At 37.2% G+C, this 22873-nt stretch overlaps 3 protein-coding genes across 3 annotated transcripts; all 3 read right to left on the minus strand.

Moving 5' to 3' along the window:
* Window positions 1-251: 251 nt before the first annotated feature.
* Window positions 252-3168, minus strand: LOC128019363 (glutamine amidotransferase-like class 1 domain-containing protein 3, mitochondrial). Its single transcript, XM_052605335.1, has 5 exons — window positions 3059-3168; window positions 2486-2589; window positions 2256-2361; window positions 1967-2115; window positions 252-556 (listed from the first exon to the last, which is right to left on the minus strand). The coding sequence occupies exons 1-4, from the start codon at window positions 3166-3168 to the stop codon at window positions 1968-1970; spliced, it is 468 nt and encodes a 155-aa protein (XP_052461295.1). The 3' UTR covers window positions 252-556; window position 1967.
* A 1733-nt stretch (window positions 3169-4901) lies between these two features.
* mxe (myxovirus (influenza virus) resistance E) lies at window positions 4902-10919 on the minus strand. The gene is made up of 12 exons (XM_052606295.1): window positions 10451-10919; window positions 9474-9703; window positions 9210-9347; window positions 8934-9088; window positions 8332-8470; window positions 8015-8213; window positions 7785-7863; window positions 7487-7609; window positions 6939-7080; window positions 6538-6696; window positions 6159-6454; window positions 4902-5930 (listed from the first exon to the last, which is right to left on the minus strand). The coding sequence occupies exons 2-12, from the start codon at window positions 9688-9690 to the stop codon at window positions 5697-5699; spliced, it is 1881 nt and encodes a 626-aa protein (XP_052462255.1). The 5' UTR covers window positions 9691-9703; window positions 10451-10919; the 3' UTR covers window positions 4902-5696.
* A 4527-nt stretch (window positions 10920-15446) lies between these two features.
* On the minus strand, window positions 15447-18555 carry LOC128019936 (hemopexin-like). Its single transcript, XM_052606308.1, has 9 exons — window positions 18393-18555; window positions 17719-17852; window positions 17423-17580; window positions 17170-17323; window positions 16841-17053; window positions 16636-16737; window positions 16371-16479; window positions 16115-16278; window positions 15447-16008 (listed from the first exon to the last, which is right to left on the minus strand). The coding sequence occupies exons 1-9, from the start codon at window positions 18449-18451 to the stop codon at window positions 15779-15781; spliced, it is 1323 nt and encodes a 440-aa protein (XP_052462268.1). The 5' UTR covers window positions 18452-18555; the 3' UTR covers window positions 15447-15778.
* Window positions 18556-22873: the final 4318 nt, after the last annotated feature.

The raw sequence follows: 22873 nt of genomic DNA on the forward strand, positions 1-22873 counted from the left end.
CACCATGTGTGATACATGCTTAAGTATAATCTTGTGTGAAACAGCAACACCAATACGAGGTGTTCTGTGTAGTACAAAAAACATTATAAGAGATGATTATTACCATACCACAGCTAAATTGAAGAAAAGACAAAGAAAAAGTAATAAAAAAAGGAAAATATTTTAAATGTCCTCAGTGTAAAGAAACCAGTTGCCTGAGAGTGTAGAGAAAGCACCAAGTGAGTGTGTGTCTGTGTGTAGATGGGGTGGGGGTGAGGATTCTCAGACTGCCAGGCAAATACTTACCATTTGTCTGTAAGAGTGTCTGTAGGTCCCCAAATCCCTGTGTTTTGTACGGACAAATTGTCAGAACGCGGGGTCTTGTTTGCCCAGCCTCTCTGGACGGGTGTGGAAAGTGGGTAGGCTGTTGAGAGGTGGGTGGGAAAAATCCCCATCAAAGAGTGCTGTGCCTGGGAACAGAACAACTAGATGCCTTGGTCTGAGAACCAGCCTCTGTCAGAAGGAACGAGATCTAAAGTAACCAGCAGGGAAACACATCTGCCTGGCCTGACCTGACCTGACCCAAACGAAAGTGCAAAAGAGGAAAATTAGTGTATACACAAAACAGCAGAGGGGGTGAGCAGGAAATGGAAAATTATCAAGAAAAAAAACATATTAGAATGTTTTCTGAAGGATCATGTGATACTGAAGACTCCTGTAATGGCTGCTGAAAAACATGTTTTTAAAAAATAAATTACTTTCAAAAATGCATCAAATAGAAAACTCTTATTTAAAACTGTAAGAATATTTCACAATATTAGTGTTTTACAGTAATAAGATTCGTTTATTTTGATTGAGATTGATTTTGATTTTATTTTATATTTTTTATTATATTTTATTTTATTTTGAGTTTATTTTGATTTTGATTGTTTAGATTGAGATTCGTTTAGCCTTGCATGATGCCATATGATGATCTGTGATGATCTAGTCATGTGACTAATCCTGTTAGTCTAAACACACACCCTTTCCAGTTTTCTCACTGTCTTTCTGTATTCAGTTTCAAGCACACACTTCTCCTACCTCCACAACCTGATTTACTAACTATAGAAAATCACTTTAGAAATAAACTATGATCATTTGGAAATTTTATGTATGCCAGATGTATTATATGTTATTATAGAATTATTTGTATTATTATTCTTTTCACTCTTTAGGGTAGGGAGGAGTGGGCAAAGCTATGAATGTTTTTTCTAACATCATTCTTTAGGCAAGGATAAATAATATAATTATAGGCTGTCTGTTACTGTAAATAGACTAAAGTGCCAGGAACTAGAAATAGAAATCTGGAAAATATACATAGATATAAAATATAATGACTACAATTTACAACCCTGTCTCACAGTTAGGAGTTATCTTGGCAACTGTTAACTTTTAACTGGTTCAATGTAGCTGGTACTCTGAAATCTCGCTCTCGTTTTTAAACAAACTGATGAGTTCAGTCAATTTTAATCTGAAGATTTCAAAATTGAGAAAATCATGGTGCAGCATATACTAATTAATTCCCATTATGTTTCTTTTAAATACAGAGAATGCCCCCTACTGGATTTTCACCAAAATACCATTTAACATTGTCAGACAGATACATGTTTGATTAGTAATGTCTTTCAAGTCTTTCACAGTCTTGTTTTTCAAATAACTACAAATCACAGAAAAAATAGCCTACTTTTTTATTTAAGCAGTCTGATAGAAATCCTATATGACTGATGAGCTCTATGTAGTGAACATGAGAATACTGATATCCCATCAAAAATCAAGTGCAACTTCAGTTCACACATGAATGCAGGTGTGACTGGTCACAACCTTATTCTTCTGGTCCACATGGGCTTTGTGATAGTTTAAGGTTAAGGGTCATTCATACAAACATAAACATTAATAATATTATTTAAAGATAAAATAAACTTTTCATGTCATAATTATGAATTACTACCTCATAGATCACATTGATCTTTTTTTTCTTTGACAGTATGTTTGGCTGCCAGTGCTTGTGTAGTTCCAGCATATGGCTCCTCATGATCCACCGTCACATCCACACCAGGAAGAACTTTCACTGCCAGCACCAGAGATGTACAGCACAACCTGCGGACCAGGAGACGTGGTTAGTGCTCTATACCAAAACATGTCCATAAAGTCTGATTTGATTAATAAATAAAATAAAAGACCCAAAATCATGGGTTCATATATATTCTAATATATAATAGAAATATATAATAACTAACCCAATTGGCTTTATTGCTTTATTGAAGTCCTTCAAAACTCGCTCCACTTCCTTATTCACCTTACAGTCCTTCCAATCAGTGGCAAATGTTGACACAATGATGGTAGAGATGCAGAAGAAAAAATACAGGTAATAGACATAAGGAATACAACAGAAATGTCAGTGACAAATTGAACTATCTAAACTAAATTGAAATGCAAAAGACACATGCCTAGTTTAACACAATAAATCCCAGCACTCCACCAGGAAAGATAACCGCTTCATGATTACTGACATTCAGTTTTGCCAGGTCAGTGATGTTGCTCCTAGCGATACGTGCTGATTCTGATAAAGCAAAGTTGAGCAAGAAGGATTATGAGGGGGGTGAAGTGACAATCAGCCAAGTATGGTGACCCATACTCAGAATTTGTGCTCTGCATTTAACTCATCCGAAAATGCACACACACAGAACAGTGAACACACACCCGGAGCAGTGGGCAGCCATTTATGCTGCAGCGCCCGGGGAGCAGTTGGGGGTTCGATGCCTTGCTCAAGGGCACCTAAGTCCTGGTATTGAAGGTGGAGAGAGAACTGTACATGCACTACCCCCACCCACAATTCCGTCCGGACCGAGACTAGAACCCACAACCCTTCGATTGGGAGTCCAACCCTCTAACCATTAGGCCACGACATCCCCAGGCCACGACTTCCCCATATATATAACGTATATATAAATACCTTCACCATTTTTTATAACACCTAAACTCAACAAGTAATAATACATACAAGTATACAGTTTTGCTTTATTCTTTCTGCAATCAAAATTTCTTAGAGAACACTTCACTTTGACCTTTCTCATGGTTGATCACATGCACCTGAGACACATCTGGAGCAAACATCTGAACCTCTGCATCTCCCTGACTATACACAAGCATACAAAGCAAAGTATTCACACAAAATAAAAAAAAAGTTTTAAGAAATAGCACAAATATATAGGTTTCATTGGGAAGAAAATTCTGAAATATGATGTTTACTGTTCTTTTAAAATTGCTAATATCAATGAAACAATTTAGAAACCAATAAATTGCATTTACTTTTTACAGTAGCTAGTGGAGAAACACTAAAGTCAAACTAAGCATGAAACCCATGTGACAAAGGTACATTTAATGCATCTGCATTGTTGGTTGTCTGTCCCTCATCAAGGTACAAGTTGCATTAATTGAACCCGTCTGAATGATAAAAAAATAGAATAGAAAAAATAGAGACAAAAAATAGCAAGGTACTCACACCGATTCCTCATGGATTTCAGTGCCACCACATCCTGATAAACCAACACCTAATAAAACTACGTTAATGAAAGTTAAAACTTTGTTGTCGACAGGTGTTTTGGAGAGCAAGAAACAAAAGATATAGAAAACATTAGTTATATTGTCGTATTATTTATATATATTCATTAAACAGGTCTGTGGTATAGGCTACTTAAAACTGGTTGATCAATTTTCTCATTTAATGTCACCGACGTGTACTCGACTTGTCGCTTTTCTTTCATACAAACGCAACTGGCGCCATCCTGCGTCTCATTTAGGGACTTACAACCGTTTTCCTGATCACCATGTCGGGGTTTATTTTCAGCCAATGACTGTCGGACAGTAATTATTAGTATGAAAATGTCTTTGATTTAAAAATGACCAGACTATATTTTATGTGACTATGTTTAAATTAAATAAGGACCATTATTTCGGTAAACTGAACAAACGTGAAATATTAACTCTGACACCCCATTGCAATTATTAGCTAATCTTCTGGGATTAATATAGCAATAATTCAGTAAACATCAGAAGTTTAACAATTATGCAGAATGCATACATTTTGACAGGACTTTTCCTGCACCCCTCATGTGTCCCACTTCCAATTTCTCTTTTAGTTCTTTACTTTTTCGTGCACGCTATCTTCTTGTGGTGGGTTTAGTTCTGTGCAATCTGCACTCTCGTATTTGCAAATTCTCTCCTGTAAAATATGTATTTTTAAATTTGATTGCAAACGTTGTTTTTGCCATATTTTTTAAGTATGTGATAGTGAAGATTTGTTTTAGTGTTTATGAAGTCGTTGTTTTCAAATAACCTCTACTGAATACATAAGCTAATATGCTAGTTTTAGTTATTTTTATGATGAGAATTTACTACAGGCATATATGCATCAGTATGTCTGAGATCATCTGCAATATCTGCTTTTACAGATGCTCATTTATGCCAAAACATGTTACTACAATGTGACCACTACAGAGAAAGAGAAGGAACTACTGCCAATGGCCTAGTCTAGTGTATAAAGACTGTGGAAATCTTTCTGCATCTTAAAATATCTACACTACATGCACAAGCTGGTTTTAGATAATTAAAGTTGACTTGACTATGGCATGATCTAAAATGTATTTGAGCTAGATTTCAACCCATTGTATGTAAATGGCCACTGTTCACACCCAAACTACATTAAATGTATAACACTTTTCATTATCAAATATTTAGCTCTGATAAGATGTGTATAGCATGAAAACATGGAACTCATTAAAATATAAATCGAGTAGCTTCTTATTGCATAGAATAAAAGTGGTGCAGGGGTGTATAATATCAATTGAAAATATAAAAACACCAAAAGAATTCAAGAATTAATGTATGTTTAAATATTTATTAACTACACAAGCAGTAAATACTGTAATGCAGAGAACAACATTAATTGAATCTTTCACTTTTCACCATATGCCCTACAACTGGCTTATTAATATAGCTACATGATTTTCTTGTCTTTTTATTCAGCCAATAAATTATACAGAAAGCAAGCAATTTGTTACTACAAAACATAGGAATATTAAAATTAATTTGTAACATGTTAAAGAGTAATAATCAGTTACTCAGGTGTGTCTCTACATCATGAGTAAAGAAGCAATTAAGTAGCAACAAAAGTGATGAACTGTGATGCTGTGTTGTCAAACAGCTCATCAGACTCCCTTTGCTATTCATTTGCTATGCTTTGACTGAAAAAAACTAAAACAAACCAATATTCTTCTTCTCCTTCTTCTTCTTCTTCTTCTTATTATTATTAATGGAATGGTTTAAGACAGAAAAGAGAACATCCATCCAATCACAGGACACAGGAAACAGGAAAAGAGAACAAAAAATGCTATTTGTTCAAGGCCTGTCCATAACACAAGATCATAATGTATAAGTACTTGTCATTATAAAACCAGTAACATGAAATAAGAAAATTAATAGAGGCAATTTAGATTTAATGTCGAATTGAAACTAAATAAACAGTCATGGCTTTGACCTCTAGGGTAAGCCAGAGCACCTGGAGGAAACCCACCAGCAACATGAGAAAAACATGCCTCACAGAGAAATCCTATAGCACAGATATGACTCAACCCAAGAGATCTTTTTGCTGTGAGTTGACAGTGCTAAAGTACCTACAATTATGCAGAATGCACAAACTTGGACAGGATTTTGCCTGCACTCTTCAGGCGCTCCAGTCTCTCTTTCAGTTCCTTCCTTTTATCCGCAACACTAGAATCTTCTCGGAGCAGCATTCCTGGATTGTTCCCTCCAATCATGGCAAGCATTGCATTCTGAAGCTGAGAGATGTATTGGTCCAACATGTGGTACTGGACTATCAGCGGAATTTGATTGGCCAGACGGTCACAGGTAATCTACAAAAACAGTACATACAAATTACACTGAAATGCATAAATTCTTTGACTTTGACACAAATAATGTTCTTTCATACAGTATGTAAGAGATGAACTACGTTTCTTAAAAGTGATGTGCGTGTTATCTTTTTTCTCATAATTATTTTTGCAATTCTGTTTGGTGCCACTACACAGACTATACACTTCGCCTTTAAAGAAAACAGATTACTTACATTAAGATATACAAACCTTTAAATAGGAAGTGAGATGGTATGCCATCTCTTTAACATCTGCACTAAATGGTGGTGTCTTTACCCCAAAACTTATTATGGATTTCTCTTTTACTGTGTCTAGCTGGGTACTGTAAAGGTTGTCTTGGGAGTAAACAATTCTCTCCATCTTAAACTGAGAATGTATTTTCTCCTCAGCTTTCTGAAACTGCTCTTCGAGAAAATCTTCAATTGGATCTTTAGCAGCCCTCAGCAGGTGAGAAAAGGCATTAAAATGAGAGTAAACTACACGGTTCACACAGGTGTGAACAATTTCTGTGAATAAAACAGAGGAGTCAATCAGAGGAGGTAAAACATATCATCATGTATGCATAGGTGCCACAGATTTATGCATTTACCTTTGACATCTCTGAGCAGCTTCAAAGCAGGCTCCTCTAGCAACTCAATGTGTTTCTTGACAATGGTCTCAAAGGTTCTATAGCTCACAAATCCAGGAAGCTCCTTTCCTCTATGAGTCCTAACATACTCCTGTACCTCATCTCTGAGGATTTCCTCCGCTTGAGAGAAAAGAAAAGACAAAATCAAGAAGAATACAACCACAAGTTTATTGGACTCCCCTGCAACAAGTGCGTTAAATCCTAACAGCATATATAAAAGAGAGAGAAAGGGCTAAATTCAGAGAAAAGAATACAAAAAAAGTCTGATTTTCACAAGACAACCATCAGAAATAAAATTGTACATCACAGTACAGTATACGGTTTCATTTTAGATTAGAGCTATATTGCCTTTATGAACTCACTCTTAATCGCTTTGGAATCCAGGGCAATTTTCCATCTTCCAAATTCCCATCTGATTTTGGAAAAGACCCTTGTGTCTGAGTTTTTCAGATCTTCTTCTGCTCTCTTTACTCCTTCAGTGGCATCATTGAAATGGCGAATTTTCTGCAGAGCACAAAGTCTCAGAAAGTTAAGAATTAAAAAAAAAAGAGCTAAAAAAATCTGCTATACATAATAAAGGGAAATGCATATAATGCATGTATATTATTTCTTTACTGTTTATGTAGCATAGACTTTATTCAAGTGGAAACTACAAAAAAAGATAAATTTGTTACTGAAAAATGTAAATCCACAGAATATCTTCCAGCCAGGATGAAGTCAAAAAATTAATGTTATAACAAATATTTCTCAGTAAAAAATAAAAGTAATTTCAAATGTCCAACTGGGTGGCACCAGTGATTCATGGGAAATGATGTTTTAGAAGTTTTGGAACTGTGTGAGCTGTGAGGCATCCACCTTTGTGTTCGACATATGACCCCAATTCTTTATTATTATTATTTTTTTTTTTTACCATAATCAGAAAATTGCTCTTCTCATTTTCATCAAGAGGAACTCCATCTCCTAGCATTTTAAGTTCCTCAGAAGTCTTCTCTAATTTCATCTCAAGTTGTTTCTGCAGCTGTGGCAGTGTTTTCTAAAGGTAAAGAAATGATATAGAAATGTAGTTATTAGAATGCATAAGACAATCTAGAATCTTATGTCCTATTCTGATTTAAGTTTGCTCTAGTCTTTTGTTTTTTTAAGTCACATACTACAGAATATACTGTGTCAGTGTTTCTGTTGTATGACATGTAACTTCACATACGTACAGCAATGTGTTCAACCAGTTCTTTCGTGAGTCTTTCTGCAAGACGGGGTATTGTAGCTTTTCCATCTTCAAGAAGAGCCCTGAAGCGAAAAAAATAATTTGAACGGAAAAAAAGGAAGTTAAAGACAATTGAGTGTTTTCCACACTTGTTATTAATAATTATTAGAAATATTACTAAGAAAATGTCAAATTTTAATATTACAATTAATTAGAACTTAATAAATTTCTTACCTGAAATGAGAATTTCCATTAAAAAACTTTCTTTCTTTTTCCAGGGCTTGGACCAGATCAAGTTTGTCATTGATGTCTTGTTGACCTCTGCACCTAACGATCATGTATCCCTTCTTCAGTTGTATTACTTGATTATTGACTGTTTTGACCACCGTCTCCTCCATCCCTTTGTCCACTAAGTCTGGCTTAGTCAGAATACCTGCAGATACAAATAATATCTTCGCTTTGATCAGGGGGTTCGTTCTTTAATTTTTTTGCTATTATTTCACCATTTAAGAAAACAGGAACAATGCTAAATTCACTGAAATGATACATACCCAGAGTTCTTTGTCCGGTTGGATCGACTTTGGATGCCATCCGCAGTGCCTCAGTGGTGGCAATGTCAATGTTAGCAGGCACCACAACCAAACTGATGGTCTCTTGTCTTTTAATGAACTTTTCAATTAGACCTTTTATCTGGTACAGAAAAACTAAATTAGTAAACAAATTACTGCAGTGATCAGTTGGGTTAGAAATATACTGTTATCTATTAAAATGATGTAGCCTGAGCTTTGAAAGAAATATTTTAAGAGGAAGAATTGTTAATTTATGGAATAATTTATTTTGCCTGGTGAAATTTATGGAATGGTTTGTCTGTTTGTTCCTTTTATTTTATTTTTTCCTTTAGTGTTATTTTATCACTTTATATTTATATGTATTTATATGATTATATATAGGCCTAATTTGTGTTGTTTCTTTGTTGTTACTCTTGCGCTGTAATTCTTCATAATTATCTAAAAAAAAAAGAGCTATAACTTTTCTTAGGAACACTATTTGTAGTATTTATATTTATCTGAGGAACTGTCTAAAGGGGCTGCTGTCCAAATTGTTTGAGTGATCTAAGGCATTTCTACACATTTTCATATGCAAATTGTCTTACTTGTTCTTCAATGTCTATTGGCTGGTTTCCAGTGGCAACTCTAGCAATGCCTGGCAGGTCGATGAGAGTGAGGTCAGGAACATCACTGGAGTGGATCTCCAGAGTGATCATATCATGACTGATCCCTTCACCCTTTCCAGCCAATACTGTCTGAGCTACAAAACAATACAATGTTGCAATCATCCCATCAACGACAAACAGTTAATTTAACTCTAAAGACTTCATTACATTTCTTGATAATTTGTTTAATAAAACACATCAGTATGAATTACAGACCATTTAAGACAGCATCTTCTATTTCCGCTGGGTCTTTTAGTTTCTTTTCTTGTTTCTTATATGATATCACTCCATGCCATTTATTGGCCTTTGTAACTTTCTTCAGTTTCAAAACCAAAGGACATCGTGTCACAATACCTGTATTGAATATAGTCATATAGTATATAACCAAACAACACATTATATATTTAGACTGACACATGAGGAAAGAAAAAACATGTATTTCCAGTCTGCAGATTATGGTATTTATAGGTTTTGTATTACCTGTTCCTCTAGGCAGGGCCACGCCAGAAAGGGCTTCCAACACAGAACTCTTTCCTGAGCTCTGGTCACCAATGACAGCAATAGCTGGCAGGTTCAAGTCCTTTTCAACACCCAGTGACCTGAGAGAGTCCACTAGGTCAATGCATGGACGCACCTTCTCTTCATAGTGCTGGTTCAGACCACTGCTTTTTCTATTTGAAGAACCGCATTGAGACATGTCTGCACTATATCTGCAAAATATGACCAAGAGCCAGCCTTTAATTAGGTGATAACTATTGTAGTTAAGCAATAAAGTAGGCGACTATATGTCGTGCTACACCTTATATCCATCTTATTTTGCAACGTGGGAAATTTTTCATTTAATGTACCAGACGTCTATCTCAAATATTAAATAAATTGATAAAATATCAATTAGCCATAGGGTAATCTTTCTTTCATATGCAAATTACATTTTTATATCTCTCTTCAAAACGTTATGACATATTTGAAGAAAAAATATGAATGGTTGAGTCTAAGCTGTTTAAACGAGCGGAATGAGGAAATAGGCATAGCCTATCTGTCGCGTTCATACAGTCTATAGTTGCGTTAAGTATTTTGATTGGTTAACCAAAAAGCCTGATGAAATATAGGCTAAAAACTTTATTTTACCTTGACATTTATTAAAAACGTTTCATAAAAGCAATTTCACACCAGTAATATTCCTGGTGAATTATATATCAGCATGTGCCTACCATACATTTAAATCATATTTGATGATATGCAGAGGTAGCCTAGTCGGTCCTGCTCATGAGATATTGCTTTATAATGCATTATGTCGACGGAGCGTCTGAGCCATTATACATTAATTTTGAAATTGTTTAATGAGACAGTTATAGTTATTTTTCCAGTCACCTACACAACAGTTTTCCTATAAAAGACTTGTAGAGAGAAAAAAAGAATAGAGAGAGAAAGCTGAAGACAGGAAGCAGGTTACTCACTCAGTTCACCAGCGTCACTGCTGTGAGATGCGCTCGCTGAGATGCTTGACCGGTTTATAAACCCTCCACTTTTGGTTTCGTTTATTCTGAAACTGCTTAATGTAAACGAAAGTAGTGCTGCGCACAATAAAAACTAAATTTGTTTGTAAAATATTGGTTTCTTTTGTATGGTTTTGATGTGCTTAGCATCAATTTGTTCATATGGCAATGTTGATCCCTTGTCATTTTTACTGCAGACTGCTGATGTTATTTCACAGTAGGCTACAAACCTAAGTTTCGATTTCCTCGATCCATGCGCACATCAGGTGAGGTCGGATATACTGCAGTTCACACACACACACACACACACACACACACACTATTCACTATGGAAGTCCAAAAGGGTCAAATACACGTGAATTTTAACGCATCAACAAAACGTTAAATACGTGTATTTCACGCGTAAACAACACGTATTTAACGCGTTAAATACGTGTTGTTTAAGCGTGAAAAATCAGCGCGTATTTAACGTGTATTTCACGTGTTAAATACGCGTTAAATACACGTGAAATACACATGAAGTACACATTAAAAATCAGTTTGAACGGGTCAATGTCATTGGCTGCTGAGGACTTGGGTTAAACCACTTCTGTGAGCTTAGGGGGGTGTACCATTCAGGCAACCACCATTTAACATGCTATAGATCAGCTTATTCAGCCATGTTATTTTGTCTTTTTGTGTATAGCCTATAGAAAAACATATATTTATTATATTATTATTATATATTTTGTAAATAAACATATTAGCGGAGTTAATAATAGTTAAAGGGTTAGTAATTAAGCAACAAATCTGTTTTATGGATGGTAGCTGTAAAATTATTACTGAAATATTATTAGTAATTAGTTAGTTACTGCTAAATAAATAATATTACAATAACTAAATTACTATTTACTGCTCAACTAAAAAAAATTGACATTATCCTGCTGAGAAATAACTGATTAAAATGTAAGAAAAATTTGAGTGCTCAAGAGACATTTTTCATATCCGTCTTTTTGCAATACTTCACTTTTTGACAATCAGTAGGTAGGTACACAGGTGATGCTAAAATACATTAGCATTTAAGACTTTCAGGATTAGAATGAGAGCTTGTACTAGGGTCAGGACCACAGAAGTATTCTACTGCTACCCCCCCCCCCCCCCCCCCATCGCATCAATATTACTTATTATATTTTTCAAACTTCTGAATTAAAATCAAGAAAAAAATAATATATTTTGAAAGCTTAGAGTCTGAGCCTTACAATGCATTTAGCATGTTGATCAACTCCAAAGTAGTGCCAGATTATTTGCTGATAAAAAAAAAAATAAGATAATAATAATTTTGCCATGTACTCTAATATTTATAAAAATATCCCAAAATTTGCCATATGTCATCTGAAAGGTCTCATGAAGTAGAATAAAACAACAGGACTCTATAGGCATATTTTTTGCACATGTTACACTAGTGGAAAAAATTAGGTAATGTATCTTAGCAAAAAAAAAATCAGAGGTTTCAGTCCCGTGTGGCTTTAGCTCTTAACTTCACCAAACATGCATAGATCCTCAATTTGGCGTGGCATGGAGATGAACAGTTTGTGTGTGAACAGATTATCTATGGCATTCAGGTCTGGTAAGTTTGCTGGCCAGTCAAGCACACCAACACCATGCTCATTTTACCAACTTTTGGTGCTTTTGGCAGTGTGGGCAGGTGCCAAATCCTGCTGGAAAATGAAATCAGCATCTTCAAAAAGGTGCTCAGCAGAAGGAAGCATGGAGTGCAGAAACAGATGCAGTGACTTTGGTTTTCAAAAAACACAACAGACCAACACCGGCAGATGACATTGCACCCTGTTACATCCAGAGACGAAGTCTTTATTGATTTAGATTTTCTTTTAATGTGTGTTTCTTCCTTCCGTGTTTTTTCTTGGCTTCTCTGTCACGGTTCATGAATGCACCGTCTCCAGCTGTATTCATGTTAAGAAGTTCCATCACAGACCCCCAGTGAGCACCCAGGTTAATGAGGTCCTGGACTTTTCAAAAGAGATCCAAAACTTGTTGGAGAAAGGTATAATAGAACCAGTAGACCCTGTGTCCAACCCAGGGGGTTATACTCAAAAAAAAAAAATTCCAGTTCGGAAGAAGGTTGGAAATTTCAGGCCCATCCTGGATCTCAGGCACTTAAACATGAACCTCAGGTGCCTTCCTTTCAACAAGTTGCGGATTGTATATGTTTGACATGCAGTCGAACCCAGAATATGGTTCGCGTCAGTGGACCTGAAGGATGCAAATTTTCACACCACCATCGCCTCACATCACAGAAGGTTCCTTCAGTTCACCTTTCAAGGCAGAATTTAGTAGTTCAGAGTCCTTCTGTTTAGCATGTCTCTTTCTCCCAGGGTATTCACACTCATCAATCAGGTGGCGCTGGAGCCACTTCAACAAGAAGGTATGCTGATACTTTCATACCTGGACAATTGGCTGTTGTGCACAATGACCACAATAGTGGACAAAGGTTTCCTACATTTTGATTGGATCTTGATGGACTACATAAGTAAGCTGTCCAATGCCATCAGATAAAGATGCCAGGACAATAGCCAGACATCTCTTAGAGGGCAAGAAGAAGACCTTTGGTACAAAGCCAGGGAAGGACAGGACTTCCTATTGGTCTAAATCAGAGCTTGAAAAAAAAAAAATCAATCGGTTCACTCCGAGCAGAATCGATATTTTAACATTTCTGTTCCTGGCCAAACGTGAGAAATTAACTTTGACACCCTATTGCAATTATGAGCTAATCTTCTCGGATTAGTAGCCCTATAGAAATACTGCAGTAAACATCAGAAGCTTAACAATTATGCAGAATGCACAAATTTTGACAGAACTTTTCCTGCACCCCTCATGTGTCCCACTGCCACTTTCTCTTTTAGTTCTTTCCTTTTTCGTGCACGCTATCTTCTTGGGGCAGGGTGGGTTTAGTTCTGTGCAATCTGCACTCTCATATTCGCAAATTCTCTTGTAAAGTTCATAAGCAAGAGAATCATTTCACACTGTAGAAAGCATGACTTATTAAAAATATGTTTTTTGTTTTTGTTTTTGAGGGCTTAAACATCAGCACGGGGGAGTGTGGCCTGCAGCTCACTCTGGCTCAAGTGTTTGATGCGGCTGTAAAGCACTGGGCCGATTCCTGTTCACCGTAACTGGGCCGAGTCTGGCTGTAGATTCAGGGCCACTTCTGGCAATAGCTGCTTTATCACTATCAAGCTTAAACCGGGCGTGCTAGTGCATGCAAGGGCCAGTCGCGTTTCCACTGTACCTTCCAGGGCTTGTTTGTGCCTCGCCGGGGCTTCCTCTGGGCCAACGGCCAGGGTTTTTTGGCCCGACGAAAACCTTGTGCCAAAGTGGGCCAGCTGGGGCTAGAGGAGGGGTTATGAACATAGGCGGAGTTTCTCCGCGTCTAGAGAGCTCAGCACTGCGGATCATTTCAGAAAGATACAGCTTTAACACCAGCATTAAACACTTTTTTAAATAAGTCAAGCTCAAACTCACTTTCAGTCAGCAGCGAGTGTTTGAAATAACTTGATCCAATGTGGATTATAATCACCATACAAGGCAGAAATATTTATAAACGATGCAAAAGACTATGCACGCTGGGCATTAACGTTACTATAGTAAACATAGTAAATATGACCGCTTGAAGAAATCAGACGTCAGCTTCTTATTCTCTATCACAATCGTGTATTTATTTAGTAACTTATATTATCTGTCATAAGCCTCGTCTCGAGAGTTTAGCTCACGTTATAAAAACAATATAATAATGTTTTTGTTCAGGCGCTTTTATAAAAATAGAGATATTATCAATTATTCTAAATGTGACGGCTACTGTGGCTACACTAAACAGAAACAGACTCTAAGGAAAAAGCAGGCTATTTTCATAAGCGTTAAAAAATAAATAAAAAATAGAAATAAGTATTTATGTGTAGGCTATTTATGTGTGATTAATTATGAGTCCTGATAAATTAAATCAATATGATCAATGTATCACTTATTCTATAGTTAAAACATCTATGCTTTTGAATTTGAATATTTAATTAAGCAATTTCGTTTTGTGATCGCACATGTTCCAGTGACTTTTTTCTTAGTTTTCTGATAACTTCTCTGTTGGTGAAATGATGAGGTTGCATGACGTTGTTCTGAGAGGTGTGTAAAGGGCGTGTTTTAGTGACGCGCATCTGAGCTTCAGTCTCCACTGTCGAAACCCTGCCCTATTCTGTCCTCGGTGCTACTGGCCCGAGACTATGAGCCCCGCCTGGCCCGCTTTAAGCCCTGGCTCGCACTGGCCCGACAGTGGAAATGCGGCTAATGACTCTACAAGGTTGAGCTACATGAATATAACAATAATTAACATAAAACTGCACGTTTAATGTCTTGAATTTTTCAGTATAAGTGCTTTATAGGACAGAACATTCTCAAATATTTATAACAATAGCAATTCTAATGTAACTTTAGAGACTAGAATTGCGAATATTGAAGGTACAACGTCAACTTGGCTGAGATGCTTGACCGGTTTATAAACCCTCCACTTTTGGGTTTCGTTTACTCTGAAACTGCTTAATGTAAACGAAAGTAGTGGTGCGCACAATAAAAACTAAATTTGTTTGTAAAATATTGGTTTCTTTTATATGGTTTTGAGGAGCTGTTTTTTTTAAGCATCAATTTGTTCATATGGCAATGTTGCTGATCCCTTGTCATTTTTACTGCAGACTGCTGAGGTTATTTCACAGTAGGCTACACACACCCTAAGTTTCAATTTACTCGATCCATGCGCACATCAGGTCAGGTCGGAAATACTGTAGGCTAATCGCACAAGTTATCAGGTAGTATTACACAACAACAGATATTGAACAAAATATTCTCCAATAAAACACGTCACACGAGATATCATCTCATAGGTGCACATTGTAGGATCATAATAAACACACAAATGTAAAATATAAAAGATTATTTAATAACCACAGAGCAAGGTGAAAAAATCATTTTAGACTTCGATGGAGCTTGAGATAAAACATAACTGGAGGTAAAAGACACATACATTAGTCAGCACACTACAGTGCAGTAAAAGCCAGGATTGTATGTTAGAATTAGGAATTTTCATTTGAGATCAGTGACAAAGGTTAAAGAAAAGTGGATATGTTACAGCTTGAAAATCCTAGTCAGTGTAGTTAATGTGGCTATTTTTAGAGATTCCAATGCACACAGTCTGTAAAGACTAGGTCACTTGCACAGCAATTCCTCTTGTCATTCTCTGTATATGACCCTCTAGTGGTCACAGCCAAACAGCTCCTGAGACACCCTGTGCTGTTCAGGCATGATTCTGGCCGTCATCATAGCCATGGGACTCTCATATAGATAGTAATGGTTACCGATCACAACCGTCACACCCTTGGGTCCGCACATTGCAGCATCAATCTTTTTGAATTGTGTTATGCTTCCTTCCTTTGCAGGCGCGCGTGGGGTGGCTTTCATTTCAACATCATAAACTGTTTGACCTATAGTAGAAAAAACAGTAAGCTTTCTGTCACTAGATAGCAAATGCTTGTAATGAGGATAGACAATCTACAGTATTTTACAGAACAAGCATGCCAATGCTTATACCTTTGATAACATGAGCAATGTGATGGTCTGCGCACACAAAGGCAGCATCCACAGGACCCTCAATTCCCAGGACCTCCTTCAGAGGTTTGGGGTAACCCTCCAGGTGTGTGTGTGGCTCTCCAACTTTGTACACAAACACCTCATTATCCTGCACATGGAACAGAATATATGAGAAGATAAATGCAGACATTTTCACTTCACTGAGAACAATAGTTTAAGAGACATCCAATGTTATAAAGCCTGGTGAAAGTCATTTGCTCCTTCATAGGAGAAGACTGCATCCACTTCACTGTGCAATTCTTTGAAAGCACTCTCAACTGTGTCTGAATGAAACTTATCACCAGTTATGCTTAGGAAGTGGTGCCCTATGGAATAGAAACAAGAATTTGTTCTACAGATGACTGTGTCAATGAATCTTTTAAAATGACATTTGTTAAATTAGTCATAACAAACATTACAGCAACATGGTGCAAACGATGCATGTGCTTATGAAATGGATGAAATATCAATAGGAAACTCACCTCTGAAAGCATATACGCTGCCATCGTCATCAGATGTAATAGCATCCAAGTGCATACGGCTGCACTGTTCTCTCTCAATGTGTTCATCAGTACTCTTTTTTCCTGGAGAGGCACCAGACTCCAAGTTCTTCTTTTTTTGTCATGCTAAATTGTTTTCTCCGGGCTTATTACTTTTCCACACCTGCATGTTCATTATTACACTTACCAAAATGTGGGCATCTCATGAAGTAATCGCGGGTCTCCTTCGGATATTTGCCTTGTACTTCTCCTGTAACTGGGTCAAACTTGGAGAACTGATGTCCATGGAAGCAGTAATAGTGATCCATGTAACGGAAGGCTCCGGTGCAGTTGGGCATGCTCTTGAATTCTTTTTCATCAACCTTCCTGGTCTTCATATCGAAGTGGTAGATCTCATCACCTTTGGTGGATTGTGAAGGACTTGAGACACAACAAGACCTCTCAACATACTTATTACATTTCCATCATGTTTTAACCTGTGCCGATAAAAACAAATACCACAATATCCTATAATACCTTTGAAAAAGATTACAGTGTCATTAGTACAGTCTGGCTTGGGACACTCCACTGCAGCATCCAAATGGTCAGGAATTCCAGGGAAAACTTCAAAGATATTTTTGGGATAGTCCTTCTCCAGCTTGTGCTTGTAGTAGCTGAAAACCTTGCTGTCCTTTAAGAATGTTAAAGAAGACGTTAGTTCACATGTCTGATACATGAAATAAACATCACAATGATTTAGAAATTGCATTTAAGAGAATGATACATTTACCAGGAAGAAGAACTGGTGGTCATGATGGTCTGGGCTGTCTTCAGAATGCATGCGGAATGCAGCGTCCACATGTCCCAGGTGATGATGCTCATCCAGCTCAGGGAAAGTTTCATTAGATAGCTCTGCCTCGCCATGGAAACCCTTAAACAAGTGGTCACCTTCAGTCAAAAATCAAAGCGAGAGGTTAATTAAAGGCCATTATGTGTGTGTGTGTGTGTATATATATATAATATTATTATTATTATTATTATTATTATTATTATTATTACTGACTTCTCTGATCAACCATTTCTCACCCTTGAAAAAATAAGGAATTCCCTCCTCGTTCACCGCAACTGCATCAAACTCCATTCCTGCACAACGGTCAACCTTTGCACCATAGTGCAATTCATGCTTATGTCCATCAGCATCAGGTTTCTCTGCAATATCCCTATTTAGAACAAAATAGTGGTATGTCACATTTTCAGCTATTAGACAATTAAATTATTCGATTTATTGTGTTTTGTTATTTGTTTGGAAAAAAAGCAATTCAAGCAATTCGGCAATATGTAAGATATTCAAAGCTAATTTTAAAGAATTTCTATGTCTGAGATAAATTTTTTCTTACACTGTTATATTACTGTACTAATCTACCTTATAACTGAATCTTGCCATTGTAAGTCATTTTTGATGAATTGCAAAATTTGTTTGATCAAATCATCTTCTAGACAGGTAAACGTAAATGTAAAATGTAAAACGTGAATGCAAGAATTTAATAAGTTAGAGACCAAGCGGTCAAAGTTGAAGAAATCTAAATGTTGGTTCATAATTACACAAAAAAAATAAAATAAATAAATAAATACTAATTATTATTAATGGCATGTTATAGTACACTGTTAAGACACTAGCATGGCTATTTTGTACACATCATTTATTTTGATTAATTTTAACATGGTACACTGTGTTGACAGGTGTCTGTGTGTATACTCACGAGGGAGCAGCGAGGCTCAGTGAGAGAGCCAGGCACAGGCACGTTTGAACAAGCCTCATGGTCAGCAGGGTCCACTAGTGAGACAGAGCTCGGCTGGAGAAGGTACAGCACAGCCTGTTGTCCCCAATTTATACCCTTCACCAGAGACTATCTTGCAAGCACGCGGTAGATGACACGTGCGCCCCGTTTGCTTAGAGCATAGGCAGGGGCATTCAGTTACATGCCCACACTAAACAAATGCACGTTTGCACGCTTCCCCTGAATGCCCCATCCACAAGCTGGTCATGGTACATGTTTTTTTTTCCAAGGAATTTCTGGTGGGGTATTGCAGTTTGTATAGGTAACACGAGTTGAGCAATGCAAAAATCCATGTATCATGAGGTTATGAGACTTGGCATGCATCAGGTCAGCAGTCATTGGCATGATTGTTTATAAATGCACTAGCGTGCATTTTCAAACCAATTTGGAGAAGGGAGTTCCAATTGGGCCGCCCTTTACGTGCAGGGAGGTGGTAACCATGTGTAGTGGACAGCACCTTCCAGAGCCCAGTTTATGGTGGGGCCCTTCTCTGACCACAACAAAGAATTTCTACATTTTGTCTGGATCTTAGTGGACTACATAAGTAAACTGTCCAATGCCATCAGATAAAGATGCCAGGACAATAGCCAGACACCTCTTAGAGGGCAAGAAGAAGACCTTTGGTACAAAGCCCGGGAAGGACAGGACTTCCTATTGGTCAAAATCAGGGCTTGAAAACGAAAAAAAAAATCTCAATCTCTGATATTATTACCATTCCAAAACCAGTTCGGGTGGAAGAAATACCGGTTAATAACGTTATTTTTAAAAACAATATTCTTTGCCTATAATTTGCCTAATAATAATGTAATGCGAGTCTTTTCTACAGTATATGCGGGCTTTACAGTTCTTACCGTGCGCTAGCTCGTGGGTTCTTGGCTTTGTTGGAAGGAGAACACCGACAGGGAGCTCGGCAGATCATAACACTTGATTTATTAAACATGAAGAGGTGAACATCACGAATTAGCTCAAAAAGAACCTATGAAAGCTACAACATACATGTCTTATACTTATTCAGAGAAATAAGTATTCTCAGTGACAGCAACGTGTAGTGCAACATCTTACACAAACTCAGCTTCTAATGGACAAAGGAATGCTTGCATAACAGTTCAATCTTTTCCCATCATGTTTGGACTTAATGCATTTGTAATATTGCCAAAGGTTTTATGGTTTTGGTTTGGTAAGTGAGAAATACACTGGTAAACTTTTAGTGACACTTTTCTGAATGTGTGTTTGGATGATGCAAATAAGTTTCACAGGAAGAAAGAAGGGTGGGTCACACAGTGTCCCCCGACTCTGATGGAAACAGCCAATCACAGCCTGGAAATGGAGAAGTGTCAGATTGCAATCTCCTCCTCATCAAAAAGAGATGAATGTACCTTCCCAAAAGACGCTCCTTGTGCTGAGTCTGAGTTCTGTGAGGGAAGAGGCAATAACAGCTACATCAACGTACTGAGTCTGAATCCTGTGAGAGAACAGGCGATAACAGCTACACCGGTTCTGAGTCCTGTCAGGGAGAGACACTAACAGAGCAAGTTCTGAGTCTCTGACACATCCAGGAGTCACTAACAGATGTCTCTGGCCTGTGAAGGTGAGACTGCAACAGATTAACCTCCGTTCTGAGGCTTGAGTCCTGTCAAGGAAAGGACTGCAACAGATCACCAACATTCTGAGCTTCAGGTCTGTGAGGGAAGAGGCAATAACAGATACCAAGTCCTAAGTCTCCAGCTTCGAAGCAGCGACAAATACAACCACACTCTGAGCCTCCAGCCTGCAAGGAAAGAGATAATCTATGTTCAGACTTCATTCAAAGTCTTCGTTCAGTGAGACAACAACTGATGTAGCATGTCCTGAGTCCCAGCCTAGAGAGACAAAGTGGATCGACCAAAGTTCTGAGTCTTTATCCCAGAGAGGCAGAAGACACACAGACATCTGCAACAAGGTTAAGCTCCGGCTAATGAACCTTCATTCCAAGGTACCTTTGCTTGCGTTTTCCAGGCTAAGGACCTTCTGCACCTACTCCAGGGCCACATATACGTGTTCCAGATTTTAGGACTCTTTGGTGCTCCAGATCAGCATCCTCCAGCAATTCATGTTCAAGGCTTTCGAAACGGATTCCTGCTCCTTTCCCCACTGCATTGCTACCAGCACAACCAGTGGATGAAGTTACACAATCATCTGTGAGTGATGTCACTTCCTTATACAAACACGTCTCATAGTATAATCCCACCCCTGACACTGATTGACAGGTTTCCGTGTAAGGCATTGGAAATTCAAATGCTAAATTCCTTTTGAATTTTGTCAGGTTGCATGCCCGACAGTCAGAGGGAGTAAAAAAGCATACATGGTAATTAATATTGCTATGTAAATATCACAGTCTCATAACATGTAAGACATAAGAAATACAGTTGCAAATGGACTTTGCTTTTCCATTTGAAATTTTTCAGTCACTGTGCTTTCACGAAAACGCAATCGGTAATGCAAGATTTCCACATGTGGAAAATGCAACTGAAAATGCAATTTGCAATTCCTCTTGAAAATAGTCCGAAATATCCTTCCATACATAACTCCAAATTTTCCAATTCTAAACATTGTAAACAAAGTCACAATCATGTATGAAGCTTATAGTGTAAAAACGATAAAGCCATCAGATAGGTTGATTGTTAAAAAAAAAAAAAATCATTCAAAAGGACTCCATAGTTTTTTTGGCCTGTTGTTTCAATTTGTAATAACATTTCTTAAACAATTTACAGTAGAATGTGAAAGAACCTATCACTGAAAAGCATGCATAAAATGTCTCTTGTAGTTCTTTTACTGATGTGAACATTTCCTTGTAGAAACAGAATTTATTAAATGTGTGCACAAATGCATGTATGCTCTATTGCTTTGTGCATGCACAGGGCTGAATTTTCTAGAAAATTCTGTAAAATGGCCTGTTACCTTTTTGCCAAATAACAGACAATCAATATGAAGTGCTGACCTCTGTCAGATAAGGTGATTTTTTGATAAGGTGATAATTGACAGAGACTGTTTTGCTCTGTTGAAATACTCATGGAAGCAGTTACACTAATCACACTAATACAGTGTGCACATATAAACAAGAGTTTCTTGCTGAATTCAAATTAATGCGGAGACGAAATGCCACAAATTACTTATTAAATGGTTACATAATATTATTTTATATTATTTCATTTATGAGATTTCATATGTTATAATGCCACAGACCCTCCAAATTTGCTGATCCCTTCCTATAATATAAAGGTATGTTTTCATGTATTTGTACGATGAAAAACAAAAAAAAAAAATTATAAATATGTGTACATTTCAATGCAAGTACAATATGTGTTAAGTGCAAATGAACACTTTTTGTTGCACATATAAAATTCTTGGGGTAGATACAGGCCACTATGTTTTTTATGTATTTATTTATTTATTTACATACTCATTTTAATATCTAGTCATTATTTATATTTATTCATTTTAATTATTTTGGAAGATTACAAGATCATTTTACTGTCATGTGAGCAGAAACAAATTGTTGCAAGAAATAACAAAACACATAAAATTAATATTCATATTCCTATTACTATTATTATGACAGAAACATTCCAGAAAATTCTCTGTTCTGCAAATCAGTATTCGTTCAATGAGGAGTGAAAATTAATCCGATCTAAATAATAATATTATGTATTAAAAATGTGAGATGGCCACCAAGAACTTTATACAATACTTCAATATCTTTACCTTTAAATGCATTAAATTAAACCTGTATTGAAAAATTAATATATATATAAAAAAAATGCCATGGAAAAATCTTTCTTAATCATGTGATAAACTAGTCTCTAGCAAGGGCCAAAATGCGCATGTAATGGAAAGGACTCGTGTGTAATGTTTATTTTACATTTATTATTACTGATATTGACAGTGATGTTGCAAGATAAAGGAAGATAAACAAAAACATGAAAATTGTTCAAATATTTCCATCTAGAATGTTTTAAAACGTTACCATCACACAGAACCGACCCTCGTTGGTGTTAGCACTATTTTTCCATTCTCTTTCTCATTCTCCCTGTTGGTCACTTCGCATAACGTAGTATGCAGAGCAGTTCTGGAACTCGTTTTGGTAGTTGCCCCTCACAGGACCGGTACCTGTGTGCAGGGGCGTCGCACCCGTGGGGGATACCCACACTTTTCCCGGTGAGAGGGTTCAGCACCCACACGTTTTCTGCAGTTTTTCCGCAGTTTTGCACAAACGCCTTACTACAGTCGCTCCTCCGTTTCTCTGGCCGCTCTGTGTCTGCGCTCGCCGCGGCTGCCTCCTCCCCATCCTTCTCAAACATGACACCGGCTTTGAGTGTGACCGGCTGATGATTGGCTGTTATGCCTTAAGTCCCGCCTCTCTTGGG

This window comes from Carassius gibelio, chromosome A9 (assembly GCF_023724105.1).
Source record: "Carassius gibelio isolate Cgi1373 ecotype wild population from Czech Republic chromosome A9, carGib1.2-hapl.c, whole genome shotgun sequence".
Taxonomy (NCBI): domain Eukaryota; kingdom Metazoa; phylum Chordata; class Actinopteri; order Cypriniformes; family Cyprinidae; genus Carassius; species Carassius gibelio.